The 12,775-nt window shown below is 41.1% G+C and overlaps 1 protein-coding gene across 2 annotated transcripts in view; it reads right to left on the reverse strand.

Moving 5' to 3' along the window:
• The window catches only part of plekhh2 (pleckstrin homology domain containing, family H (with MyTH4 domain) member 2), a 229,085-nt gene that overhangs the window by 45,318 nt on the left and 170,992 nt on the right, over positions 1-12,775 (reverse strand). For both annotated transcript variants that reach the window (XM_070889372.1, XM_070889371.1), the window contains 5 exons: positions 11,624-11,736; positions 7,813-7,992; positions 3,554-3,651; positions 1,540-1,717; positions 57-212 (listed from right to left, as the gene is read on the reverse strand). In XM_070889372.1, the coding sequence (XP_070745473.1) occupies positions 57-212; positions 1,540-1,717; positions 3,554-3,651; positions 7,813-7,992; positions 11,624-11,736 (725 nt within the window). The remainder of the gene's footprint in view (positions 1-56; positions 213-1,539; positions 1,718-3,553; positions 3,652-7,812; positions 7,993-11,623; positions 11,737-12,775) is intronic.

Here is a 12,775-nt window from a genome sequence, read left to right on the forward strand (position 1 = left end):
CAAAGGACTCAGCTAGATAATTTATTGGTCTTTATTTAATCGAGCCACACACTTACCTTTATGTTTCCATGAAGACAGTGCCCCTGATCATTTCCTGAGGGATCATCTGTGAAAAGAAAGAATCCAGACTGCACTGGTTTCCTCATGCCAGTGTCTTGGTTCAGAGTGTGCAGAAATTCTTCCACTGTGGTGGATGCATCAAACCCGACTACCTATATATTCAGAACATAGCAGTGTTACAGTTAATGCAGCTTCAAAATGGCTTAGCTGAATTTTAATAATTTGCTAAACATAAGTTTTGTTTTTGGAAGAGGCACACATCATTGAAAAGATAATCAACATAAACTGTGTTTTTAAAATCTATAAAATAAAAACTTATCACCATCAATACTTTAAAAATAAATCAACATATATAGGCCCTCAAAACTGCCACCAAGCTCATGGTCTACAGGGCTGTAGTAATACCGCCTCCTGTATGGCTCAGAGACATGGACCATGTACAGTAGACACCTCAAGTCGCTGGAGAAATACCACCAACAATGTCTCCGCAAGATCCTACAAATCCCCTGGGAGGACAGATGCACCAACGTTAGCGTCCTCGACCAGGCCAACATCCCCAGCATTGAAGCACTGACCACACTTGATCAGCTCCGCTGGGCAGGCCACGTTGTTCGCATGCCAGACACGAGACTCCCAAAGCAAGCACTCTACTCGGAACTCCTTCACAGCAAACGAGCCAAAGGTGGGCAGAGGAAACGTTACAAGGACACCCTCAAAGCCTCCCTGATAAAGTGCAACATCCCCACCAACACCTGGGAGTCCCTGGCCAAAGATCGGCCTAAGTGGAGCAAGTGCATCCGGAAGGGCGCTGAGCATCTCGAGTCTCATCGCCGAGAGCGTGCAGAAATCAAGTGCAGGCAGCGGAAAGAGCGTGCGGCAAATCTGTCCCACCCACCCTTTCCCTCAAGGGACTGTGGTTCTTGTATTAGACTGTTCAGCCACCTAACGACTCATTTTTAGAGTGGAAGTAAGTCTTCCTCGATTCCGAGGGACTGCCTATAATGATGATGAAGCATAAATAAACATATATTTCAGGTTTTTTCTAAACTGTAAAGTAGTTCCTATTGTGTACAGTGAAGCTTTATTGTTACAGTCCCTGTTATAATTATCTGATCCTTTGCCCTGGGTTTGACTGGACTCCAGTGGATCAATAAGGTACACCTTGATAAGAACTTGCTGATCCCCAAACGTTTGCAATGAGCAGGTTTGTGGTTTAATAAGTTTTAACCTGCAGAAAAATACATTTCCAGATGTCAACAATTAAGTTTTATTGAATTAGCTACAATCTTTTTCACAATAAAATATTCAGGACCATAACTTTTACTACTGGTTGTTTCGTAAGAAAGAACAATATTTTATTTATATAGTGTGTTTTATCGCATCCTCAGGATGTCTTGGAGCAATTCACATCCAATAAGTTACTTTTGAAGTAATAATGGCTGTTATTAACTGTTGTTATGTAGGAAATAAGGTGCCCACCTGGTACGTGCCATTCATGAAATGTACAGGAACGCTGAAAGGTAGAGAATGGTGATAGGGATTTCTCAGAAGAGTTGACAAGATTTCCATCCTGGAAGGCTTCGCTTCACGATCTCCATTTTTCTGAGTTCTCTCCAGTGACCGTTGGCAGTAAATGGCATACTTTCCTACCTCAGTCCTGGAATTTGTTAATGAAATACAATAAAGTGTTATTTTTTTCTCTATAGAGTTACAATGTGAAACTATACATTTCAGTAACAATAATCAGCAAAAACCCAGAAATAAAAAGAGAGCTGTGATCAAATCAATAGGTAAACCCAGTTACCATTATCATTGTGTTTTGTCTGTGCATTTGTCCAGGTCAGTTTGTAGCAGTCATATACTTTTTAAGGTAGGAATATACAGGACAGGACTGTTCTGCTCCAATAATCTCACAGTCAAGAATTTCCCACTGCCACTACTTCCATGCGTGTTACCTCATGACAGAAAGTCACTGGGCCATAATTTGCTGTGGCAGAGCATCTGCCATTAGTTAGATTTGCCCGTTTTAGGTTTTTAAATTTTTTGCATGGCAAGTTGCTGAAAGTGTAAACTGATAACGACATAGCTAGGAAAACACAGGCCCGGATTTTTCAGCCAGTGGCGAAGGAACGGTCTCTCTGTTCACTACACTGATAGCTGCCCAGAGACATTTTGCGGGCCATTGAGTGGTGACTGATCCAGTGCGGTACCCTCTACAGGGGATCTGTGGTGTGTGTGTGAGCAGAGCAAGCAACAACGTGGCAGTAATTATGACTTATGCCGTTAAGCGTGGCTCTATAACCAATCAGATTGAAGAATCCACACTGAGCCATGCAGAGTCTAAACCAGGAAATATAAACCAGGAAGTATGAATTAGATTTAAATGATGTAGAAAAAGCGAAACAAAGAGAAGGAAAGAAAGTTGGGATTAAGAGAGAAAGATAAAAGAGACAGAAAGAAATAGTAAAAAAAAATGTAAACTTAAAAAAAATCTCCAACCCAAGTTAAATTCTGAAGGAATGAGAAACCATATTTGTAAAAATTACATTTTCAGTGCCAGAGAGGTTGTTTGGCAGTAATCATGACTTATCACTCCGTTAAAAATTCACTAACACCTGAATGCATCAGCCCTAGCTTATTCTGCCATATTTAGTGGGTAACCTATGGGTAAGTACAGCAACTTCACACCCTTACATGGATTTCAATGCCGAGTTTATCGGCAAGCTACTGTCATAGCACAGCCTGTGGAGGAGCAGAGTAACTCGGACAGCAACTTCTGGATTTCCGCATTTAACTAGCCATGTACAAACTCCGGATGTTGTCCGATTTATTCCATAATACGGTGAGCACTGTTAGCCTCACTGTTGCTCTCGATGCAAAATCTGGCCAAGGCATCTGGGACTTGAGTGAACAGGACAAGCAACAACGTAGCTCTTTGACCAATCAGATTGAAGGATTGTGAAATTAACAGTACAGAAAAAAAGAGAGAGAGAAAGAAAGATTGGATTAGGAGAGTAAAAAAAAGAGAAAGGAAGTCAATTAAAAAAAAAAATGACATTTTAAAAATCTCCAACAACAATTAAAACCTGAAGGAATTATACACCACACTTATAATAGTTCATTTCAGTGCCAACATAATTAATTGACTGGCAGTAATTAACACTTATCGCTTTGTTAAAGGGATACTTAGACTGAAATGGACAAGGCTTAACTTCTTGTGGTGAATTTAGTTTGTATCTACCGTGCAAGTATAGGAATGTCACGTCTTTCAATGCATTTAAATGATGAGGCAGGCAGCGAGATGCCGGTTTCACAAAGCTAACAGCGGAGCAGCGCATCTCGGACAACAAATTTTGGATTTCCACATTTAACCTCGCATCTACCGTCGCCTGAAATTTCTGTAGCATTTGCACATAAATTAACGTTAAGTGGCATTAACCTCGATTTAGAAAGACAATTATGGCCCATTATTAATTTGTAGTTCCATACATACCGAGGATCTGCATTTTGCTGCAGGTGAAGTTTAAGCAACCAGAGGAAAGGGTGCTGAGGAAGGAAAAGGCCAACACACAGAGCCAACAACTGCCATCCCTAAAAGATACAAAGATTAATTTTAACACATATATGTGACATGAAACTACTTCCCAGATTAGTCCACACACTATTACTTGCTGGTTTCCACATTAAATATTCTAGAAATATATGATTGGTGATGTGGATCATTTGTGGAACAATGCAATAGTGGTATATTCGCAAAGTTTTTGAGGAAATGTACACTGATTCACATATTATGCATAAAATACTGAAGAGAATGATATGAAAATGCATCTAAATTTACTTAAAGCCACAAAATAACATTTTGTCTCTATAAACTTGAGTTCAAATTCAATCAGGCTGATGGGTCTATAGTTAGTTCACTATGTTATCTACAAGATTCTAAGTGTCATAAGTCGCAAGAGGGTGCCTGCTTAATACAAGTCCATAGCACAAAATTGTCTATTATTCAGGAGTATTGTCAATTATACTCATAGAATTATAGAATGTTGCAGTACAGACCATTCAACCATTCAAACCAGTGCCATAGTTTTCCTCCACCTGCGCCACCACTCTTCTGTTTGCTCCCCATATACTTTAATAGTCCTCTTCTTCAAATGACTAATTCCCTTTTAAAATAGCTTAGGAATTCTGTTTCAATAATGTCTTGTGGTAGAAAATTCAACATGCTAATCATGCTCTGTGCAAAGAAAATTTTTCTAAGCTCCCCTTCAATTTTTATTTGTGATTATCTTAATTTCACCCGTTATCGTTGGTATCATCCTCGTAAAACTCGGCTCTATCTTTCCCATTACTTTTATAACCTTCCTATTGTACCCATAACTGTACACAATAATCTGATTGCGGCCTAACTAATGTCGTGCACATGTTCAAGTTGTTTTCCAAGCCACTTGATACAAAATTGAGGATTCCATTAGCCTTATTTATGGTGTACTTGTTTTACCAACCTTAATGACCTGTACATCTGCACAGTAAGGTTTCTCTGCTCCTCTACTCCAATTAAAATCTTACCATTCATAGCACATTTTGTCCCCCTATTCTTACTTCTAGGGAAGCTATTCTGAGAGAAATAAAGATGGCTGGTGTACCAAATGTAAAAGTTAGCACTGGTGCATTAATGGTGTACCCAGAGGTTGGGAAAACTGTTGGAGCAGAGTAATAGGAATTTTATCCTGCATTTGACACTGGTGTACCTGTCCTGGGAATAATCAGTATTGTTATTGAATGCCAAAGGGAAGAAAATGTTCCCTTCTCCATCAATGATATGTACCATTGCACAAAAACAAATCTAAAATTGATAAATATTTACAGATGCTTGATGCATATGCTTTGCTAAAGTCTGGAAAACTGCTATTGCTGAATACAAAGGAAACATTGACATTTCCAACCAGCAGATGCATGTCCTAATTTAGAACATAAGAACATAAGAAATAGGAACAGGAGTAGGTCATAAGGCCCTCCAGCCTGCTTCACCATTTAATACGATCATGGCCTCAGGTCCACTTCCCTGCCCGTTCCCCATCACCCCTTATTCCCTTATCGGTGAAGAAACTGTCTATCTCTGTCTTAAATTTATTCAATGACCCAGCTTCCACAGCTCTCTGAGGCAGCGAATTCCACAGAATTACAACCCTCAGAGAAGAAGTTCCTCCTCGTCTCAGTTTTAAATGGGCGGCCCCTTATTCTAAGATTATGCCCCCTAGTTCTAGACTCCCTCATCAGTGGAAACATCCTCTCTGTATCCATCTTATTAAGTCCCCTCATAATCTTATACATTTCGATAAGATCACCTCTCATTCTTCTGAATTCCAATGAGTAGTGGTCAACCTACTCAACTTTTCCTCATAAGTCAACCCCCTCAATCAACCTAGTAAACCTTCTCTGAACTACCTCCAAAGCAAGTATATCCTTTCTTAAATATGGAAACCAAAACTGTATGCAGTATTCCAGGTGTAGCCTCACCAATAACTGTAGCAAGACCTCCCTGCTTTTATACTCCATCCCCTTTGCATTGGCCTTCCTGATAACTTGCTGTACCTGCATACTATCCTTTTGTGTTTCATGCACCAGGACCCCCCAGGTTCCGCTGTACTGCAGCACTTTGCAATTTTTCTCCATTTAAATAATAACCTGCTCTTCAATTTTTTCTGCCAAAGTGCATAACCTCACACTTTCCAACATTATACTCCATCTGCCAAATTTTTGCCCACTCACTTAGCCTGTCTATGTCCTTTTGCAGGTTTTGTGTGTCCTCCTCACACATTGCTTTTCCTCCCATCTTTATATCATCAGAAAACTTGGCTACGTTACACTCGGTCCCTTCATCCAAGTCGTTAATATAGATTGTGAGTAGTTGGGATCCCAGCACTGATCCCTGCGGCGCCCCACTAGTTACTGATTGCCAACCCGAGAATGAACCATTTATCCTGATTCTCTGTTTTCTGTTTGTTAGCCAATCCTCTATCCATGCTAATATATTACCCCCAACCCCGTGAACTTTTATCTTGTGCATTAACTTTTATGTGGCACCTTGTCAAATGTCTTCTGGAAGTCCAAATACACCACATCCAATGGTTTCCCTTTATCCAGCCTGTTCATGACATCCTCAAAGAATTCCAGCAAATTTGTCAAACATGACTTCCCCTTCATAAACTCATGCTGACTCTGCCTGACTGAATTATGTTTTTCCAAATGTCCTGTTACTGCTTCTTTAATAATAGACTCCAACATTTTCCCAACCACAGATGTTAGGCTAATTTCTGAGGGCTTGAGTCATCAACAAAGTGTTAAGATTCAGCTCACTCCAGTTAATTTTTTCTTGGACCTAACACAACATTTTCCTTACACAGGCAAGCTCTTGGTCCCTACAAACCAAAGGGTAACCTTATGCATAAAGTAATGTCAGATAACAGGCAGAAGGGTGAGCAATGAACCCTTTTACTGATGAGGTGCACATTACAAATAGTACAACAAACACCACGCTGACAGACCACATCTTTCAGGCTGAAGACTTTGCATCAAATTTATTAAGGTGAAAGATTTAACTGAAGCAAGAGCAAAACCTAACAGATTGTAGCTAAATTACAATACTTCACTTAATGTTAAGTATCAGTTTCCAAACAATAAAAGTCCCAAATGTACAATAATTCTGATAAAATGATCACACATCAGTGAGGAGAGTAGCTTTACTTAGGCCAGAGCCTCTGGATCACCCTTCCAACTCCCAACATTTACAGTCACAGAGTGAAATAGGAAAATACTAAAGAATCTAGATTGCTGGCCTGGGTTACATGTTTCCCTTCTGCTTGAAGTCTAAGCGGTGAGAAAGGAAAGATTTAAAAGAATTCTCTCAGCATTTGTCAAAACTGTCAAATTACTATTCAAAGGCGGAATGACCGCCTAACAGGTTTGCTGCTTCAATTTTTAACACCTGTGAAACTCTGCCACTATGGGTTAGAGTCTTTCACTGATAGAATGGTTATTACAGATAACGCTTACCATCGTCAACACTTGCTAAGCTATCTACATACACAGATCAGACAATTTACTTTGAAATTACATTAAATACTATCCAAGGCTGTGGATTCTCTCACCACCGTATACTTCAATGTCAAACCAAAAATTTGCACAAGAAGCTATAGAGGAAATAGCTTCCTCTAGGGAATCACTTGGAATCCATTAATAACAAGGAACGGGCCTAATTAAAAACATTAAATATATATTATGGAGATTCTTATGATGAAAAACATTGGGCCATACTTAGAATTTGTCACACTAGTTTCTCACTTCAGGCTATTAGAAACCTCAGAAATTAGCCAGGTAGCAAAGGCCTGAAGTTCAAGTTCCTCCTAAGTAAAGAAAGTTGTCATCAAACTAAGGTGCAAGGTAAGGTAACAGCCAAGGACAGGAATACAAAGTTCTGATGTTTGCTGAAACAACTCTCTTAATTCTCTATTTACAGCTCTCATTAAAATGGCCACCTTGCTATAGCCCATTATGCAGCTGGTTCATAAGAAGTGCACGGTCGTGAAAGTTTACCACATAGATATAGTGAGAAACCAAGCTCTGAAAGTAGGATTGAGTCATAACTGACAGATAATCTTAAGTAACTCAGAATTGTCATCTAAGCAACAATTCAGCTTAACTTCCAATCAAACCATGCACAGGTTTTCTAAAAATTCTTCACAGGCACTATACCTGTATGGGTCCACACTGGTTCTGGGTTTTTCGCTTCCTTGTTTGCTTGGTTAATTGACAGTAAATCTCATTTTGCAGCTCTTTATGTGTGAGACACACTTGTAAAACACTCTGAGCCAGTGATACATGATAATCGATGGCAGGTGCATCAATAGCAACATTGATGAATAACTGGGAAGTCTGGAGAACAAAATACATATTTAATTTTATAACTGATATAAATTAACTGTGTTTATCCATTTAGATATAGAAAGTAGGAATCTCTTTGAGGACTGTAGATCTGTGCAGTCTCAAATCAATGTGCTGTTGAATGCAGGTCAACAACACAAAACTGCCCACAAATTGAAACTAAATTCTCTGATAAACCATAAGATCAGCTGGTGCCAGAAGTAGCAAAATGCACACTGATGCAATGGGAATATGCTCCTCAAGTTGGGTTTAGTTGCATAAAGGCCACTGAACCATACTATTGAATTCTGAGAAAACCTGAAGGGTTCATATTGGAATTCTGCAACGCCCAGGTCACACGCAGAAATTAGAAATATAATGCCATCATCCCCAGAGAAACAATTGATATTCTGATTACCCTGGAACCACAAAGCTTATAGAATTGTCCAATGATTGAGCTGTAAAGCTGATGGATGGTCCAGATTTTCTTTGGGAACTGGGCATGTAATCCAAAGGGCTATTAAGACATCAGGAAACACTTTTTCACAAAAAGGGTAGTGGAAAACAGTATTTTTCTCTCTCTCCAAAAGACTATGGCCCCAAGTTTCCACATGATTTGCTCCTGATTTTTAGGAGCAACTGGTGGAGAACGGAGTATCTTAGAAATCGCAATTCTCCACATTTAAGTTTTCTGCAGTTCTAGTCAGGTAGAACAGTTTCACTTTTGAACAGAATTTTTTTTTTTAAAAAGGGGGCGTGTCCGGCCACCGACGCCTGATTTGAAAGTTTCCACAGTGAAAACGTACCCCAAACTAACTTAGAATGGAGCAAGTGAAGATTTTTGTAGGCCTGAAAAAACCTTGTCTACACATTAAAAAATCAGGCGCAGGTTACAAATTAGGCGTCCGGAACGAGGTGGGCAGGGGAAGGGAAGTCATTACATTCTACAATAAATCCTGAGTTATACTTATACAAATATGATACAAATAATTCCAACCTGAATAAAAATTTATAAGCAAAGAAAAGATTAAATAAACCATGTTCCTACCTGTGTGAAAGTGCTTCAGGCAGGCCTTTCAGGCAGGGAGAAAGCTGCAGGAAGCCTCACAAGTTGAGGCAGCCGTTCCCGACGGCAGGGGGGGAGGAGGCAGTGAGGGCCCGACTGACGGCAGCAGCCGTTCCCGACGGCAGGGGAGGGGAGGCAGTGAGGGCCCGACTGACGGCAGCAGCCGTTCCCGACGGCAGGGGAGGGGAGGCAGTGAGGGCCCGACTGACGGCAGCAGCCGTTCCCGACGGCAGGGGAGGGAAGGCAGTAAGGGCCCAACCGACGGCAGCAGCCGTTCCCGACGGCAGGGGAGGGGGGGAGGCAGCGGGGGGGGGAGGCAGGGAGAAGGCTGCAGGAAGCCTCAGAAGTTGAGGCAGCCATTTCCGACGGCAGGGGGAGGAGGCCCCCCTGCCATCGGTCGGGCCCGTTGGGAAACGGCTGCCTCAACTTCTGAGGCTTCCTGCAGCCTTCTCACTGCTGCAAGAAGCCTCAGTGCTGATCATGGAAGGGCAATGTGGTTTTATTAAAAAATTGAACAGCTACAAAGAACTACAAAAATGGCCGAGTGCCAATGTTTCCTTCACACTGCGCGTGCGCGAACGCTCACGCTCCAATGCGCACGCGCAGGGTTGCCGGCATGAAAAAAACTCATTTAAATGGTACCCGCCCCCTCCTACTTACAAAATCGGCGCGAGTGGTAGGCTCCGCCCCCTGGGCGCCGCGCCAAGCTGACATCGAGCTGCAAAGCGCTCGAGAATAGCGCGTTTTTTTTCAGGCGCCGTTTTCGGCGTGAAAAACGGGCGCCCAGCTCGGAGGGGCGCCTGTTTTGCCGCGTGTGGAAACTTGGGGCCTATGGATGGTGGATTAAAAAGAAAGACTTGCATTTATATAGCGCCTTTCATGACCACTGGACATCTTAAGACCAATGAAGTACTTTTGAAGTGTAATTACTGTTGTAATGTGAGAAACACAGCAGCCAAATTGTGCACAGCAAGCTCCCACAAACAGCAATGTGATAATGACCAGATAATCTGTTTTTGTTATGTTGATTGAGGGATTAATATTGGCCAGGACACCGGGAATAACTCCCCTGCTCTTCTTCGAAATAATGCTAAGGGATCTTTTACATCTACCTGAGAGAGCATACATCTCATCCAAAAGACTGCACTTCTAACACTCCCTCATCACTGCTCTGGATATGTGCTCAAGTCCCTGGAGTGGGACTTGAACCCACAACCTTCTGACTCAGAGGCGAGGGTGCTACCCACTGAGCCACAGCTGACACTGTGAATTTAAATGTGCAAGATGAATTTAATTGTTCAAGATTTTCAATCTGCAAATTCTAGCAAGGTCAGTGGCGATACTTTGATGCAAGTGTAATCCCGGCAGAACTGCTGAAATCGCAACCCCACGGATTTTCTAGGCCAAATGCGTTCTGTATCTTTAAAAATGGTGACCAGTTAATTTTTTTCAAAATTTTGCACTCAGGAGAGGTGATGGGTGACTATTCACTACTTTAACTGCAGGTACATTTCTCTGGTGCTGTGACAGAAAATTGATTTATGGTAATAGGGCGAAAGCATGCCAAAATAGGTCAATAATTATCCAGTGGCACATAACTCCGCTACCAAACAAAGTGCATTTTAACACCAGCTGTTCTAATAGTATGAATGCACATAGCAATACTAACATTGCACACTATGTACCACCAGTCATCATGAATATATTATGCTGCTAGATGTTCCAAAAGCTATGCAACCTAATCCCCTAAAAACCTTTAACATATAATATCCTTCCTTACACTAGTAAAATATATAGGACCATCATTTGCAGCAGGGGTAAATCTAATAACGTCTCCCATTAGCTAGACATGCCCTTGCACATTTCAGTTTTAAAGTTTTTTGTGTGGCAAATTGCTGAATGTCCAAGCTGATAACGTCACAACAAGGGAAACAGGACATCTGAGACCTGAGTGAACAGGACAAGCAACTGTGCATCTCCTTAACCAATCAGATTGAAGGATTGTGAAATTAACAGCGCAAGGACTGAGAAGGAAGTGTAAATTATTCAATGTCAAATCAGGTACAGAAAGAGAAATAAAGAGAGGGAAATAAAGACTGGGTTAATAGAGTGAGAAATAAGATAAAGGAAAAGTAAAACAGTTTTAAAAACCTTTTACATTTTTTAAATTTCCAACAATTAAAACCTGAATGAATGAGACTCCACACTTAATAGTTAATTTTCTGTGCCAGAGAGGTTGACTAGCAGTAAATACCTCTCATCACTTTGTTAAAAGGGTAGTTAGACTGAAATGGACAAGACTTTCTGCGGCGAGTTTAGTTGGTATCTACTACGCAAGTACAGCAACATCACGCCGTTCAATGCATTTCAATGGTGAAATACCATCTTTGCAAAGCTAATGATGGAGTGGCACAACTCGGACAGCAATGGTTGGAGTTCCGCGTTTAACCTCGCGTCTGCCCTCGCCTGCAGTTGCAGTAGCATTTTTGCATAAAAAATGGCGAGTAACATTAGATTCACTGTTATTTTGGCAGAAAATTATGCCCCATTATTGTTCAGGATACAAATGAATGTTACCTTAAACAGTTTGAGTGCTTCAGTTTGTAGAGCTGCAGATGGCAGTGTGGTAAGGGGAGATATTATCCCATCTTTACTATAGCACAGAGTAGGGTGTATCCATAACTGGGAGCCTGACAAAGAGGAGAAAGAATAAAATACATTAAAAAATTTATGTTAGAAATTAATAAATCAAAGAAACAAAAGCAGTGCATTTATATTTGAATCGGTATATTGTACCACAGTATTTTAAATTTGAGAAACAGTAGAACTATTTAGTTCTAACTCTGATCTCAGGTTAACAATAATCAACATGATGAATTTAGTAGTAAATATGCAAGCCTAAACATTCCATGGACCCATTTAAAGGGGGTGGAAGGGCACGACATGCACCCAGCTAAGTGCCCGGGCACGGACCTCTTCCCAAATCACAGGAAAGTGGGTATTTGAACACTTGTGGCAGGTACTTGCACATTGAGGTACACGCCTTGTTAATGAGGCATAGATTATTTTCCTCTTAATTTTTGTGATGTGTGTATTGCTGGCAAGGCCAGCATTTATTGCCCATTTCTAGTTGCCCTGCAGCAGTTTCATACAATTGAGTAGTTTCCTAGGCCATTTCAGAGAGCAAATAAGAGCCAACCACATTGGAGTGGGACTGAAGTCACTATTCTGCTCCGAAAGGGCACAACGGAGGCCTGAAATGGGCCGAAGAGGAGGTAAGAAAAAGTATTTTTTTGTAAATTCTGGTTCTGCCAAACAGTAATTGATTTCTTTGGGTGTTTGCACCTGTAATTCCCCACATGCTAAGTTACTAAACCTGCTCTCAGCAGGGATAAAAGTTCACGGGATTGGGGGTAATATATTAGCACGGATAGAGGATTGGCTAACGAACAGAAAACAGAGAGTCGGGATAAATGGGTCATTTTACGGTTGGCAAACAGTGACTAGTGGGGTGCCGCAGGGATCGGTGCTGGGGCCTCAACTACTTACAATCTATATTAATGACTTGGATGAAGGAACTGAGTGTAATGTAGCCAAGTTTGCTGATGATACAAAGTTGGGTGGGAGAACAAATTGGAGGAGGACACAAGAAATCTGTAAAGGGATATAGACAGGCTAAGTGAGTGGGCAAAAATTTGGCAGATGGAGTATAATGTGGGAAAATGTGAG

Source organism: Pristiophorus japonicus, chromosome 9 (assembly GCF_044704955.1).
Source record: "Pristiophorus japonicus isolate sPriJap1 chromosome 9, sPriJap1.hap1, whole genome shotgun sequence".
Lineage (NCBI taxonomy): Eukaryota > Metazoa > Chordata > Chondrichthyes > Pristiophoridae > Pristiophorus > Pristiophorus japonicus.